This window comes from Bombus flavifrons, chromosome 6, assembly GCF_040668555.2.
Source record: "Bombus flavifrons isolate JBK064 chromosome 6, iyBomFlav1_principal, whole genome shotgun sequence".
NCBI lineage: Eukaryota > Metazoa > Arthropoda > Insecta > Hymenoptera > Apidae > Bombus > Bombus flavifrons.
This window is the reverse complement of record NC_138447.1, coordinates 16,660,341-16,672,391: the sequence shown is the minus strand read 5'-3', so window position 1 is coordinate 16,672,391 and position 12,051 is coordinate 16,660,341. Positions and strand designations below refer to the sequence as shown.

Here is a 12,051-nt window from a genome sequence, read left to right as displayed (position 1 = left end):
AACGGCATAATTCTGACAGTCGTGAACTGCTTCGAAACGAACGATTTCGAGCAAACGATACGGGATCGAACGCGTTAGACGTCGAGTTTTATAATAAATTTATTCCTGTTATACCTGACTTACCGAACGTATGAAATAATTGGATTCGCGATAAAGTAACGCTAGTTACTAATTTTGCGACGCTGGTTTCTCGCAACAGCGACAAGTAGTTTTCATTGACAGTGATTTTTCGACTCGAGTTGCGAGATTGCGAGTAAATTGAAAGTAACTGACGAATCGATGGAACAGGTGACTGTACAGAAACGTTCTCTTATCGGATCCAGATATATCGCTTTCTTTCCACCGTAGACTATATAATATAATATAATATAATATAATAAAAAAATAAATTTACACGATCAGGTTATTTGACACTAGCTCGATATGTTTACGCGAGGCTAGATAAAGTGCGAAACATTTTTGACACACTGTGACGAATATCGTTGTTTGAATGCCATAAAGTGTCAGGAACATAGTACATATCGTAACGTGGAAACGAGTGTCATAAATATGTTCTAATACGAATGCGTATAATCGTCTTTCAGGTGTCGATAATACCGGCACCGTTATCGTGAAATATAAAGTACAATTTGATACTTTGTCAGCACGTTGGTCTTGTTGCAGAATTAACGACGTGGCCGATCAAAAATACGACAGGCCGTGTTACGCGTATGTGCGAAACAAGTCGAATACGAAACCGTAAGCGCAACGACAAGCAGAAACACTTATTGCACGGGCCGTTCCATGCCTTCCTCGACCCGATAGAATCGTCTAGCCGCGCGCGCGCGCGCGCTCCGAAGAGTAGAGAGTTCAATAATCTGCCGCGGCAGATCTTCTTGTCCGGCATTGAAGTCTCCAGCGGCGCTGCAGCATCTGCTGCCGCGATCGTGCCTCTGTCGTCGTTATTTCGCCAACGACATCGTGATCGTTTAAAATTCTTCTTTAAATCAATTATCTCCGCGAAACTTGCCTGAGTAATTGATCCCACGACGATTTAGATCCATTGTTGCACCGATTAAAAGAATAGTTCGAACGTTTCGTGGTCTTATTAACCAGCAGAATTATCTTTCGCCATATTTTTAGCGAATATCAAATCGTTTTAACGTGTTCGACACAGGCAAGTAAAGAGATGCCAATCGTTTTTAATACGTTCCACCATAGTTACAAAGAGTCGAATTCTCGTCGAAAACACAACGAGGTAGTAAACGTCAAGGCTGGCGCGCTCTGGCCCGCCAGTAGAGAATACACTTGCCAGCGTAACATCGTGGAAACGGATTTATGATAATCAACGAGCCACTGATCTCCGTGCCTCGCGTGACAGCTTTTTTCTCCCCGCACCCCCTCCTCTATCCTTGTTTTACGCTGAATTTCTTCAAGCGAATCTCGATTTTCCAATAAGCGGCCGAGATTTACACCCTCTTTATGCGCGCGGTCTCGCTTCTTCGACGAGAACACACTCTTCTCTCCAGCAGTATATTTTCCCTCGTTTTTCTCTCTTTCTGCCCTATCTTCTTCGTTTCCTTTTTGCTCGCTATATACGTGTTACTTCCTTTTCGATTTTTTTTCCGTGCGGGACGTGTTTTTTACTGCCCTTCGTACGTCCCTTGAAAAAGACAGTCTGACAACGTCCTTCTCCTTCGCGAAATGGATTCTCACACGTACGGGCACGCACACGTTCCAGAGACCACGTCGTCCTGGCTGTAAGTAATGCATGCGCGACTTCAAACCGATCGTCAAAGTCAGCCGGACGTCGGGGCCTTATACGAGAGAGGAGAATAGGGTGCCCGGATTTCGTTGTACGATGCGCGCTGTGCACGCACACGCTGTTGCGCCGGGCAACTTGAATACGCGCATTCAAGTTCTCGAGCACACCGTGCACGATAAAAAGTTACGTTAACTTACCGCCGAATATCCACGCGATACCTTTCGGGGCGTTCCTTCGAAAATTTCGTTCTACTGCGGTAATTTCGCCATATTCTTTACGGCGGAACTTCTACAAAATATCCTTCACGATCGTCCAATCGAATTTCTGGTAATTTTTCGTCCAAGTTCGACCGATCTTCGGGCCGCGTCCTTCGAAGTTCGACGGCGGGCAAAAATTTCGTTTTACGAGCGTTCTTTCTCGGACCGAATTAGTTGGCGGGATGTGCGGCGACAACGATGGCGAGATCGAGAAAACGATCGGCAAGAAACTACAGACGATCGAGAAAATTACGAGGCTGGCAAGTTTTTCACGCTCGTCGAAAAGGAGGCGAAGCGAGCGAAAAAAGAAACGATATCGCGTCGATTATAACGTTGACGCGAATCACGAGCGTGTTTCTTGTCCAACGCGTATCGTGCGCGAATTTACGCATTCACCGCCGCACCGGCGAGGATACTAAAAAGTAGTGCGAACTACGCAAATTGCCGGGCAAAACCTGCAAAAGAAATTGCTCGGCTAACAAGCTGCTTATAAGGACACCGCTTCCTCGAGTAACAAGAAAAAAAAAGAAGAAAAAAAAAAAAAAGAGAAGGAAAAAAGAACGGGAACGTTACGAGCCTCTTACTAGCACAATTCGTCGACAGGGTACTGTTACGGTAGCCCAGGATGATTTTCACGCGAAATCTAACCAAGTTACACGCGAATTTTCGGTACGTTCTTGTACACGACGAGAATATGATTTTTTTACCGTTGTTTCACACACGAAACGAGTTATCCGGGACAAGTAGAAAAATACCGTGACAGATTAGATTAACTACGTAATGTGGATTTAATTGGCAGTGTGGTGAATCGAGCCTGCCGCTTCGGTTTGACGAGCGCCACTTTGATTTCGCTCGTCGTCCGAGCAGGAAGCGAGCAACAGAGAACGCACTTATAGATTTTTTTTCCAGATAAAATAACGAGCCTCGTTACCCGACCAGATTTACACGTTTCGCGTGAAACTATGCTTATGCGCGATACAAAACGCGTGACGCGTAAATTCTGATGAGTATTATACACCTTGAATTACCGTAGCTTTCTTCATTCTCCCCTTTCTTGCATGGATATGTTGTTCTAGTTCACGCTTTATAGCCGATTGTTTCTCGCGCACGTTCAATGACTACCGCGAATATCGAATATTCCGCATAAAGCGACGCGTCTGTCGTAATCTTTTTCCACGCGAGAAGATCAGTTGAGTGGGGAAAAACAAAACGCGATACTTGGTAAAATATTCGTTGATAAAGCCGAATAAAAATTCTCACAGATAGCGCATTTAGAGGTAAGCGCACGCGTTAACCTATTGCCCTATAATATACAATCACAGTCGCGCTGCAAATTATGGTCTAAACGCGGTTTAATATATCTCGACATTTTTCACCTGTCACGGTGTTCGAGCAGTTGTTATATAGGCAAGACTGGCGCACGGAACCATTAAAAGGAACCGTACGGGTTTAACGGTTTAAAGTTGCAAAGAACATCGGTACCGAATAAAAACGACGCAAGGAAGTTGACACTCGCTAACGAATTTTACAGCCAGTTAGTCAAAGTTCAAGCACTCCTGTAGGACGAAGAAAATTGATCGGTCACGCGGCTACGCCGAAAGCAATTTCCCGTGGTTCTAGCTGCTGGAAATCGCCGTTTCTTCGCTTTTATCGCCGGCGATTTGGACCGAGTCGACGTCGGAATGATCCCCATGGCTCGGTCCATTTCGCGAGCGCATTAAAGCGTGGCCGGCGTCGCGATGCGCCCCTGTAATTTTGGCAGACACGATACCGCGGCTTCGTCGCGATAAAAGCTCCGCCGCGCCGGAAGCGCAGGATCGTTACTCAAAAGGCACGACGCCGCGAAAAATCGATTCTCCGGCGAGCATCACTACGAGACGCGTTTGGCACGCGTGCCAACGCGTGTATGCGTATTTGCGCGAGACTCGACGAGCAGCAGACGCGAACAAAATGAATCTTTCACTGTCTCAAGGTCTGGCAAGAGTCACGTGGCGGAGGATTTTCCTCGCGCGGAGCAGAAAATTTGGATTTGGCTTACATGGAATTGGTGGTGTTCCAGTACATGCTGATCGTCTTTGCGCAGTTGCTCATAGTGGAGAGTAGAATCGTTTGCAGGCAGACGAAGAACACCAAAGTTACAAAGGACGTGGAAACCATCGTTAACAACGTGGACGAACGAGCAGCGCGCACCGCGTCACCACTGCTCACCAAGAATACAACAATCAACAAACAACCACGACGAAAACAAGAATAACAAACAACGACACCTGCACTTTTCTTGTTGTCGTCCACAACCACCTTCCACCACTGTTGCACGGACACCACATCCACACTTCACTATTTTCGTTAGAATCGGTTCTTGTTTTCTTTTCTTCTTCTTCTTCTTCTTCTTCTTCTTCTTCTTCCTGTCCTATCTCTTTTTTTTTCCTATTTTTCTCACGTCGAAGATCGAAATTCTGGGACTCGCGTATCCTCGTTCGTCCCTCTTTATTCTCGATACATTTCTCTCGCAACTCTCAGCTTTCGTTCAACTTTCAACGACCGACAAATCTTCCCACGTTTTTTGCACGCTCCTCTGGTTCGGTGTGTTCTACCGGAGCGTCTAACAGATCGAGAAAGTCGTCGAACGTTGTTGACTCGACGAGTGGCGAAATTCTTTGATGAAATCGTCGGTGATGCGCGATTGGTCGTTAGAATCGGCGAAATTTCTCCGGTGTTCTGTTTCCAACGGTGCCCACCGTGGTTCGCGTTCCATGGGTCCACCCCGTGTTTCTCTCACCTGGAGCGCACCTTACTGGCCCTCTCATTGGTCTAACTTTGCCGGAATCCGATAGAAACGACGACGAACTGTCGATAGAGGATTCTGTCTAATAGCTTCGTCGAACATGCGGCGCATCGGAGAGATGATTTTACGATAAATCCACCGTTCGATAGATGGAAGGCTGTCGTTCGCGGACAGTGAGGGTATCCGACGCTCAGCGACGGGATCACGCGAATCACCGTACAACCGTGAACCTGCCAAGCATCTCACCAGCGACCCTTTTCTCCCGGATCGACGTCGTTTCAGACGAATGAAAACCTTCGGCTAAATAACTATCGAAGATTTCTCACTGTAAACGCAAACTCTCACTGAACGATAAAAGCACCAGTCTCCTCTGTGACAATCCTGGCAGCTACCAGGAACAAGGAACAAGAAACTCTAGTCGTCAGAGATCGCACCGTGAAATCTCACGGATGGACCAGCACCAGAAATCTAGCGAAACGGAGCGGTGCCCTTTTACACCCGGAACACACCCCCGTATTACTTTCTCACGCACTTACGATCCGCACGGGTCGCATAACCAGTGAAACGGAGCGACGCTCTCTCACTCGTTCGATCAAGATCCGAACCGATATATCGGTTTCCGTATAAATCCAGGAGGACGATAGAACACTGAGAAAACTTCTTCGTCGACTTCTCGCCTCGATACGATCGTAGGCCGACACGCGTTACTCGCGTCGAGGAGCGACTCGAGCAATGGTTTAAGAGGCACTCGCTGCGTCGAGACGAGCCCCGTGAACGCAGAGAGAACGGTACCTTCCTGCACGGTGTCGCGGACGCGTCTGTCGGCCGAGCGGACTGTCGCGGCCGTTCGTCTCGCGTCGGCAGACTCGAACGACGACCGGGGGTGTCGGGGAGCGCCGAGCGTTGCCGGAAACGCACGAAGCCCGAGGACCCTCGTTCCCTCCGTGGCATCGCCGACGTGTCTTGCCTTGGTCCGCGACTACGCGGTATTACGCCGCCTGCTCGCGAGACGCGAGTTTCCGAGTGGCTCTCCCTGCGAGCGTGTTGCCGTCGCTTCGCTTCGTCTCGAAGCTCGGTTCGAAGCTGCGGATACGGAGAGTGTCGTCGGTACGCGATGCGAGATTCTCGTTTCTCGCACGAGTTGCAATCGTCGCGACCACCCGTGTGGATTGCACGCGGTGAATTTTCACTCTTTGGTCCATCGCGTCGCGCCAGAGAAGCAGTTCTCGGTTTCGAGTTCGTAGTTGTTCGAGTTTTCAACCGAACTCTCTCGGTTGACAGGTTTATTTGTAAACCGATCGACGTTGTTCAGGTATCCATGTATATCTTCGAAGAGAAGGTGCAGATCGATGTCGACGACGATAGGTGATTTCGATAGGAAGGTGGCGGAAGGTTGGATAGGAGTTCGCGGGCGGTTGGGCGCGGGCCGTGAACGTGAGAGTATTTGATCGGGACGGCACGAGGAGGAGAGGCGCGAATTTCGGACAAATTTCATCGCAGCGAGCTCACGAGGTCCTGGAATTGGATTTTTTTAAAAGCAATTTTCCCGTGGAATTACGTTTCGTGGGGCGTTAGTGGGGGGGAGGGGGGGACAACTTTATTCATCGCGTGCCATGTTTGGCCCGTGAGGCCCAAGTTTTCGAGGTCGATCGAACACCATTAAATGAATTCGCATAATTACCGCGCCGTTGATAAGATACGTAATTTCCTGTTTAAGATCCTTGGTTATCGTTCAACGCACTCGTTTAATATCGCCTGGTACACGGATGCACGGGGTGTTTCGGTCGTGTGCAAAAAACTTTTACCGTAGTCTCTGTAGTTGTCGAAGGTGTACGATCATCGAAACTTTGATCGCGATCGTAACAGTCTCTTAAATTGTATCACACTTTCGACAGCGGTAAAGGCTCGATATATAAATTCTCAATTGTACGTTGCCGAGGTTCGAAGTTAATAATTAAACGAGTTAATAATTGCCAGTTGGATATCCCTTTATAATTGTTTGCCATTCTATTTCTCGGATCTTTCTAGTTTCCTTAAAAGAAACCTACTCTGCACTTTGCTACGTTACATATCGATAGAAAATATCCAAGTATTTAACCTAAACGGTATTCATTTGCCGTTTAGGTCGATTGTGTTTTAGTACTTACTATTCCAGTGAAGTTTTGAAATTTGAAGTTTACAAAGTGTGACGTATTTTTTATTTCAAAGTTTCCAGTGTTTGCAATATCGTAAGCTCTTATTTCCAGCTACGATATTGCGCGTAGTTATAAAATTGCCAGTGTTGTAATTTTCGTGTTCTAATTCGATTTATTTGAGAGATACGTCAACGTATTTAGACGAGTTACTACGTGCAAGTAGCTTATTGGACGTAAATCGGTCGAGATAGAATGTCAAACGGAATTCGGATCGTGGAGGGTTAAACTTCTATCATTACGTAAGTAGTATCAAGAAAATCTATCCACGTAATCCTCCCTTGAAATAATCTCTCAAAAAATTTCCTAAAATTCTGCAGACGTGTGTCAAAACACCTCGTTACGTATCCGACACCGACTTTCTAACTTAGATACAAAAGCAATTCGTTTTGAGAAGTAATCGATCCCTTTTATCGACTATACCGACCGTGACTCTTCTATTTTTCGTGGCGATTTAGACGAGACCCTCTGCAATTTAATGAAAACGGCAACGAACACGATGATCGAGTTAGGGAAAGTTCGCGACAATGTGTTTTCGTTTAATCAGGGACCGGAGGATTCCGGGGTGTCCAGAAACCGTTCTGAGATCGTCGCGGCTGGCGTTGCGGCGGTACGCGCCGGAAAAGACAGTTTGACGTTCATTAACAAAAGCAAGCGGCGTGATAAATAGCAACGCGGGCAGTGTGGCGCGGAATTGCGAAACTCGGATGGAATTTAATTTCCAGTACGACGAACGGCGGCCCTCACCGCGCACGGCAACATTGTTTCTATCGAGTTGGAGCACACTGATTACACAACCGTCCCTTAAGCCTCATTACCGTCGCTGAAAATTTCCATACAGCTGTAGGCACGAGCGGGCGAATGCAGAACCGCGCGTGGTAGAGAGGAGGCTCGTCCGGATCACGATTCGCCTCGAGTCCTATGAATTAGCGTCCCTCGTCGTTTTCTTTTCTCCCATTTTTATCATCTAGACGCGCGGGGGCTTTTAAAAGAGCGAGAGTGCTTTCTCGACTTACGATCGTCGTTAGTCCTCTCGTTTCCTGTTTCAATTTCGGCACGCGCCCTCGTCGTTTCTCTGCTCTTCGCCGCGTTTCCCTTCTCCGACGTGTGGCGCTTTCGCGTCTTCCGAAGATTTTAATCTTCATCTAGTTTTCACGAGACTATTCGCGGGTGTAAATAATTCCTCGTGCTCGGTAAAAGGGATGTCGCGTAGAAAGCTTCTTTTTGTCTAAGTGTTTATCAAGCTGAGAGAAAAAGCAGTCTCTTTTAGAACAAGTAATCGATAGTGGTTCGTTTCGTATGGAATCTGTAATAGGCACTTTCCTTTGTCCTATGATTCTATGTTTAAACGTCTCATCCGTGTATATAGATATTTTCCAAATCGTGGACTTACGGAAGAAGACGAACGCAGACGTTTAAACGGACTACGTATTACGTTCAGATCGGAATACATGAATTAGAAAGAAGAGAAAGGACGATAGGGTGCATAGTTTGCAGCGTGTATACGTGCAATCGCGTCGAATGTGCTCGAGTACGTGGCGCCCTCCACGTAAGCCAGACACGGTGATCATCCTCTGCGTTGCTCTGCCGTCTACGACCATCTTCTCGAGGGCATGGTTGTTGGTTCTCTTGCATCTCGAAGAACCGGTATCTACCCACGGATAGTCATGTCGGTCATTAGTTGGACTAATGTAACGCTTCAAATTCTATCGGGCCACGGCGCCGGGCTGCATTGCGTCCTCCCACTAGAAAGTCGATGAATCGTTAATATAGAACAAGGAACACGCCCGATTCTAGAGAGATTCCATGCTTTTCACTTGGTCCATTTTTTTTTTTTCTCCCCCCGAATGGAATATAGATTATGCCGAACTGTAATTTCTTTCGACCGTAACTATTCCTCTTCTTTCTTTTTTCTCCGCTTGTGTTTTTATGTTTCAGCGTTGATTGTTAGTCGGACTAGGTATGTTTTGAATTAATCGACGATGGAGAAGAGTTGATGTGACTCGTTAGTTAAAGAGGGTTCCCCGTTGCTTGTTTTCTCCGGGTTTTGTGACGGAATGAAGCGATCAGGAACGATAGAATCGTCAAGAGAGTGGAAGTGGAAATACGGACAAGGAGTACAACGAATCGATTATAACCGCCGGCTTGCTTTTTCCCTCGTTATGGGTGATTAAACAATCGTGTTTCGTCGCGTCTGTTCGTGTCTGCGGCCAAGTCTCGAGTGGCTCGTTAATGTTCGATGGTGTGTCTCTGTTTTATCCCACGAGGCTATCACTGCTAATATGCTTATGCGAGAAGAAAGTCGTCGCAAAGTGTATTCGTCGTGTAAAATACTAAGGAGAAATCTGTGTAAAAGCGTTCAACGATAGGTTACAATAAATCAAAGAATCTTTGTGAAACATCGAGCGTTGTTTATTCTATATATCCATTCTGTTGAAAATCCTCTTCCTATTCACAGCTTTTCCTAACGACCGTCTTTCATCGAACTATCGTGTTCTTTCTTTTCCGCTACTTTTTAATCAGCGTATCGACATTATGGGGAAAGAACCTTAAAAGCAGTGAATAAATTGTCGATAAAAAGTTGAAGCAGTCTGTCGAACGATCTATAAAGCAGATGGAATTCCGTCGTTGCATAGAAAACTTAGCCTAAGAATCGCTTTCGGTGGACCAATAGAATACAATTGTTATCACCTTCGTACTTTTCGGTCAATCGGTTTATTAACGTTCCAAAGAACCTAAATATAACTGGACGAATAAAAAGAATCTGTATTGGACGAAGGTAAAGAAAGGAGGAAGAGCCGAGTTTAGGATTAACCAGGGTATTAATAGAGTCAAGTCACGTTCCATACCGCGATATCCTTAAATCGTCTTCAAACAGAGAGAACCGATCGAGGTCTCGCGATCGTCGATCCACGATCCGTTTGTTACACATCTTCGCTTACCGGCTACTTTCTTCCTCGTTATCGTTCCTTTTTCTCCGGTGTATGCGGTTTGATCGTGCACGATCGACGAGGAAAAGGCACGAGAGAGCTCGACCAAGGCGATGAAGATATCAAACGGATGCACGCCGGATAAAGAGGCGAAGAGGCACTCCAATCGGTAGGTTGTATAAATACCAGCAGTCATGGAGACGAGAGTGCTTCGTAAATATTGATCGTTATTCTTGCGGTTCTCGCGGACTCGAGGAAAAGAAACGTCGTTGGATAAGCCAAATCCTATGTACACACGAGACGAAGGATGCCCATTTCGAGAGCCTTCTGTCGAACGATTGATCAACAACTGCTAGACTCGTCGAAACCGCAGGCATTCCGGAAGGCAGGTGTGTCCGCCTAGTTTCGGGAGGAACTCTCGCTCACCGTTTATACGGAAAACCTGCGAAATGTTCGGTTTGTGTTTCCATCGAACCGGGATTCATGCTCGAACAAATTTCCTACCGAGTTTATGATCGAACGCTTTGTTTATTTGTCTCGATGTTCTCTCTTTCTGTCGATCCACGCGCCCGTCTCTTTACAAATTTTTCAAAATAAACCATTTCTTGGAATATTTATATCGGTTGCGAACGCGATACTTTTAGAAGGAAACTCGATTTTATACAATTTAACCGGTCGTTAAAGTACCTATGATTTCGCAGATGGTTTGAATCCATCCATCGCTACGTAATTCAGAAACATGTCGCTAATGTAGAAAAGATTCGGTGAGAAATTTAACGATCAAAACGACGATACTTTTGACGATTCAAATAATTTCTTTCGAATATATGTATAGAAGTTGTATATTACGGTATACGTATCGAGTTAGATATTTATTCATATGATTTTTCATTTTGACTTTTCCGGTACAAGTTTTATGTCTACCTTTTATGTCATCGGTAATTTAGCTTTTAACTTTCGACAAAAAGTTGTATATACCTAAATCGAAATCGTGACGACGCTGAACCGTTTAACCTAGAACCGACGCACGGTTCGCCGACAAAAGCATCGGGGAAAGTTTTGAAACGAGTGCAGCCCCATAATGAATTTTCAAGTGGTCGCCGTAAAAAGAGCCCGTGGGACAGTGAAAATCCTGCGCACACATTAGATCCTACCAGCAGGAGGTTTCAGGGTTCTTCGTTTCTCCAGGGTCTATCTATCGAGGCCCGAACGAATCCGCAGTCATTCGGTAATGCAGGTGCAACGATACGGAAATGGTAATTCCATGGAAAGTCCCAGGGCGGAATACCAAATCGGAAAGTTACACTTACACTTGGCCGAACGTAGTGCATCGGTGTCGATAATTCACCGGTGTGTGGCTTGTATAATCACCTAATGGTCCTTGAGTTTAATATTCCGAGCCGGTTTGATTATTTCCCCTACTTCTCTGTTCGCCCTGTCGGGGTCGAGTCGCGCGAATCAAGAAACTTGCAGCATTATTAATGCATCGGTATCGATGACGTTACCGCTGGAAATAAATCACCCTGAGGCGCGGACCGATGATAAATTAATCCATCGCTGTTGCAGCGATTTATTACACGGATTTCGACGATCGATCTCGCGATAGCGGTTTTCTAGCCGGCTACCAACCTCTCGCGCGTCTCCGCATAACGATCTCATGGCGTAGGTACATAAGTAACCATTACCTCGATTCGTTCTTCTGGTTCCGTGGTTTCCGCGTCGATCGTCGGAGCACCGATTAATATCAGCGAAATTACGAAAGATCGTTTTCAGGCCCGACGTCCTTGGTTTTTTAGAGTCGTTCGCCGGTCGGTTTCGCCGAATTATCATATTTTAATAACTTCGAATACCGAAAGCGACCGATTCGAGGAGTCGTATCGTTGCTCGATGCTTCGTGATTCCTGGTTCTCGCGTTGTGAAACGCTTAACGCCCATCGATCATCATTATTCAACGGCGTTTGCCGAATTCACCAGCTGTGTTCCAACGTGCTCGCACACTCGTGTATACCCATACGTCTCATCGAGTCGAATCCATTTCGCTTCATTACCGATCCATCGCGGCGATCCACGTTGACCCTGCCTTGAACTACGATCGAACGCGCGTCGTCTCGTCGAATCTCCTGTTTGCGATTCCAGACGTCCG

General features: G+C 46.4%; 1 protein-coding gene across 1 annotated transcript in view; it reads right to left on the bottom strand.

Moving 5' to 3' along the window:
• Ephrin (ephrin) overlaps nt 1-5,625 on the bottom strand; it is a 51,807-nt gene extending 46,182 nt beyond the window's left edge. Inside the window, 2 exon segments of the mRNA XM_069115790.1 lie at nt 4,040-4,235; nt 4,238-5,625. Of these exon segments, the coding sequence (XP_068971891.1) occupies nt 4,040-4,235; nt 4,238-4,328 (287 nt within the window). The 5' untranslated portion in view covers nt 4,329-5,625.
• Between the last annotated feature and the right edge of the window lie 6,426 nt (nt 5,626-12,051).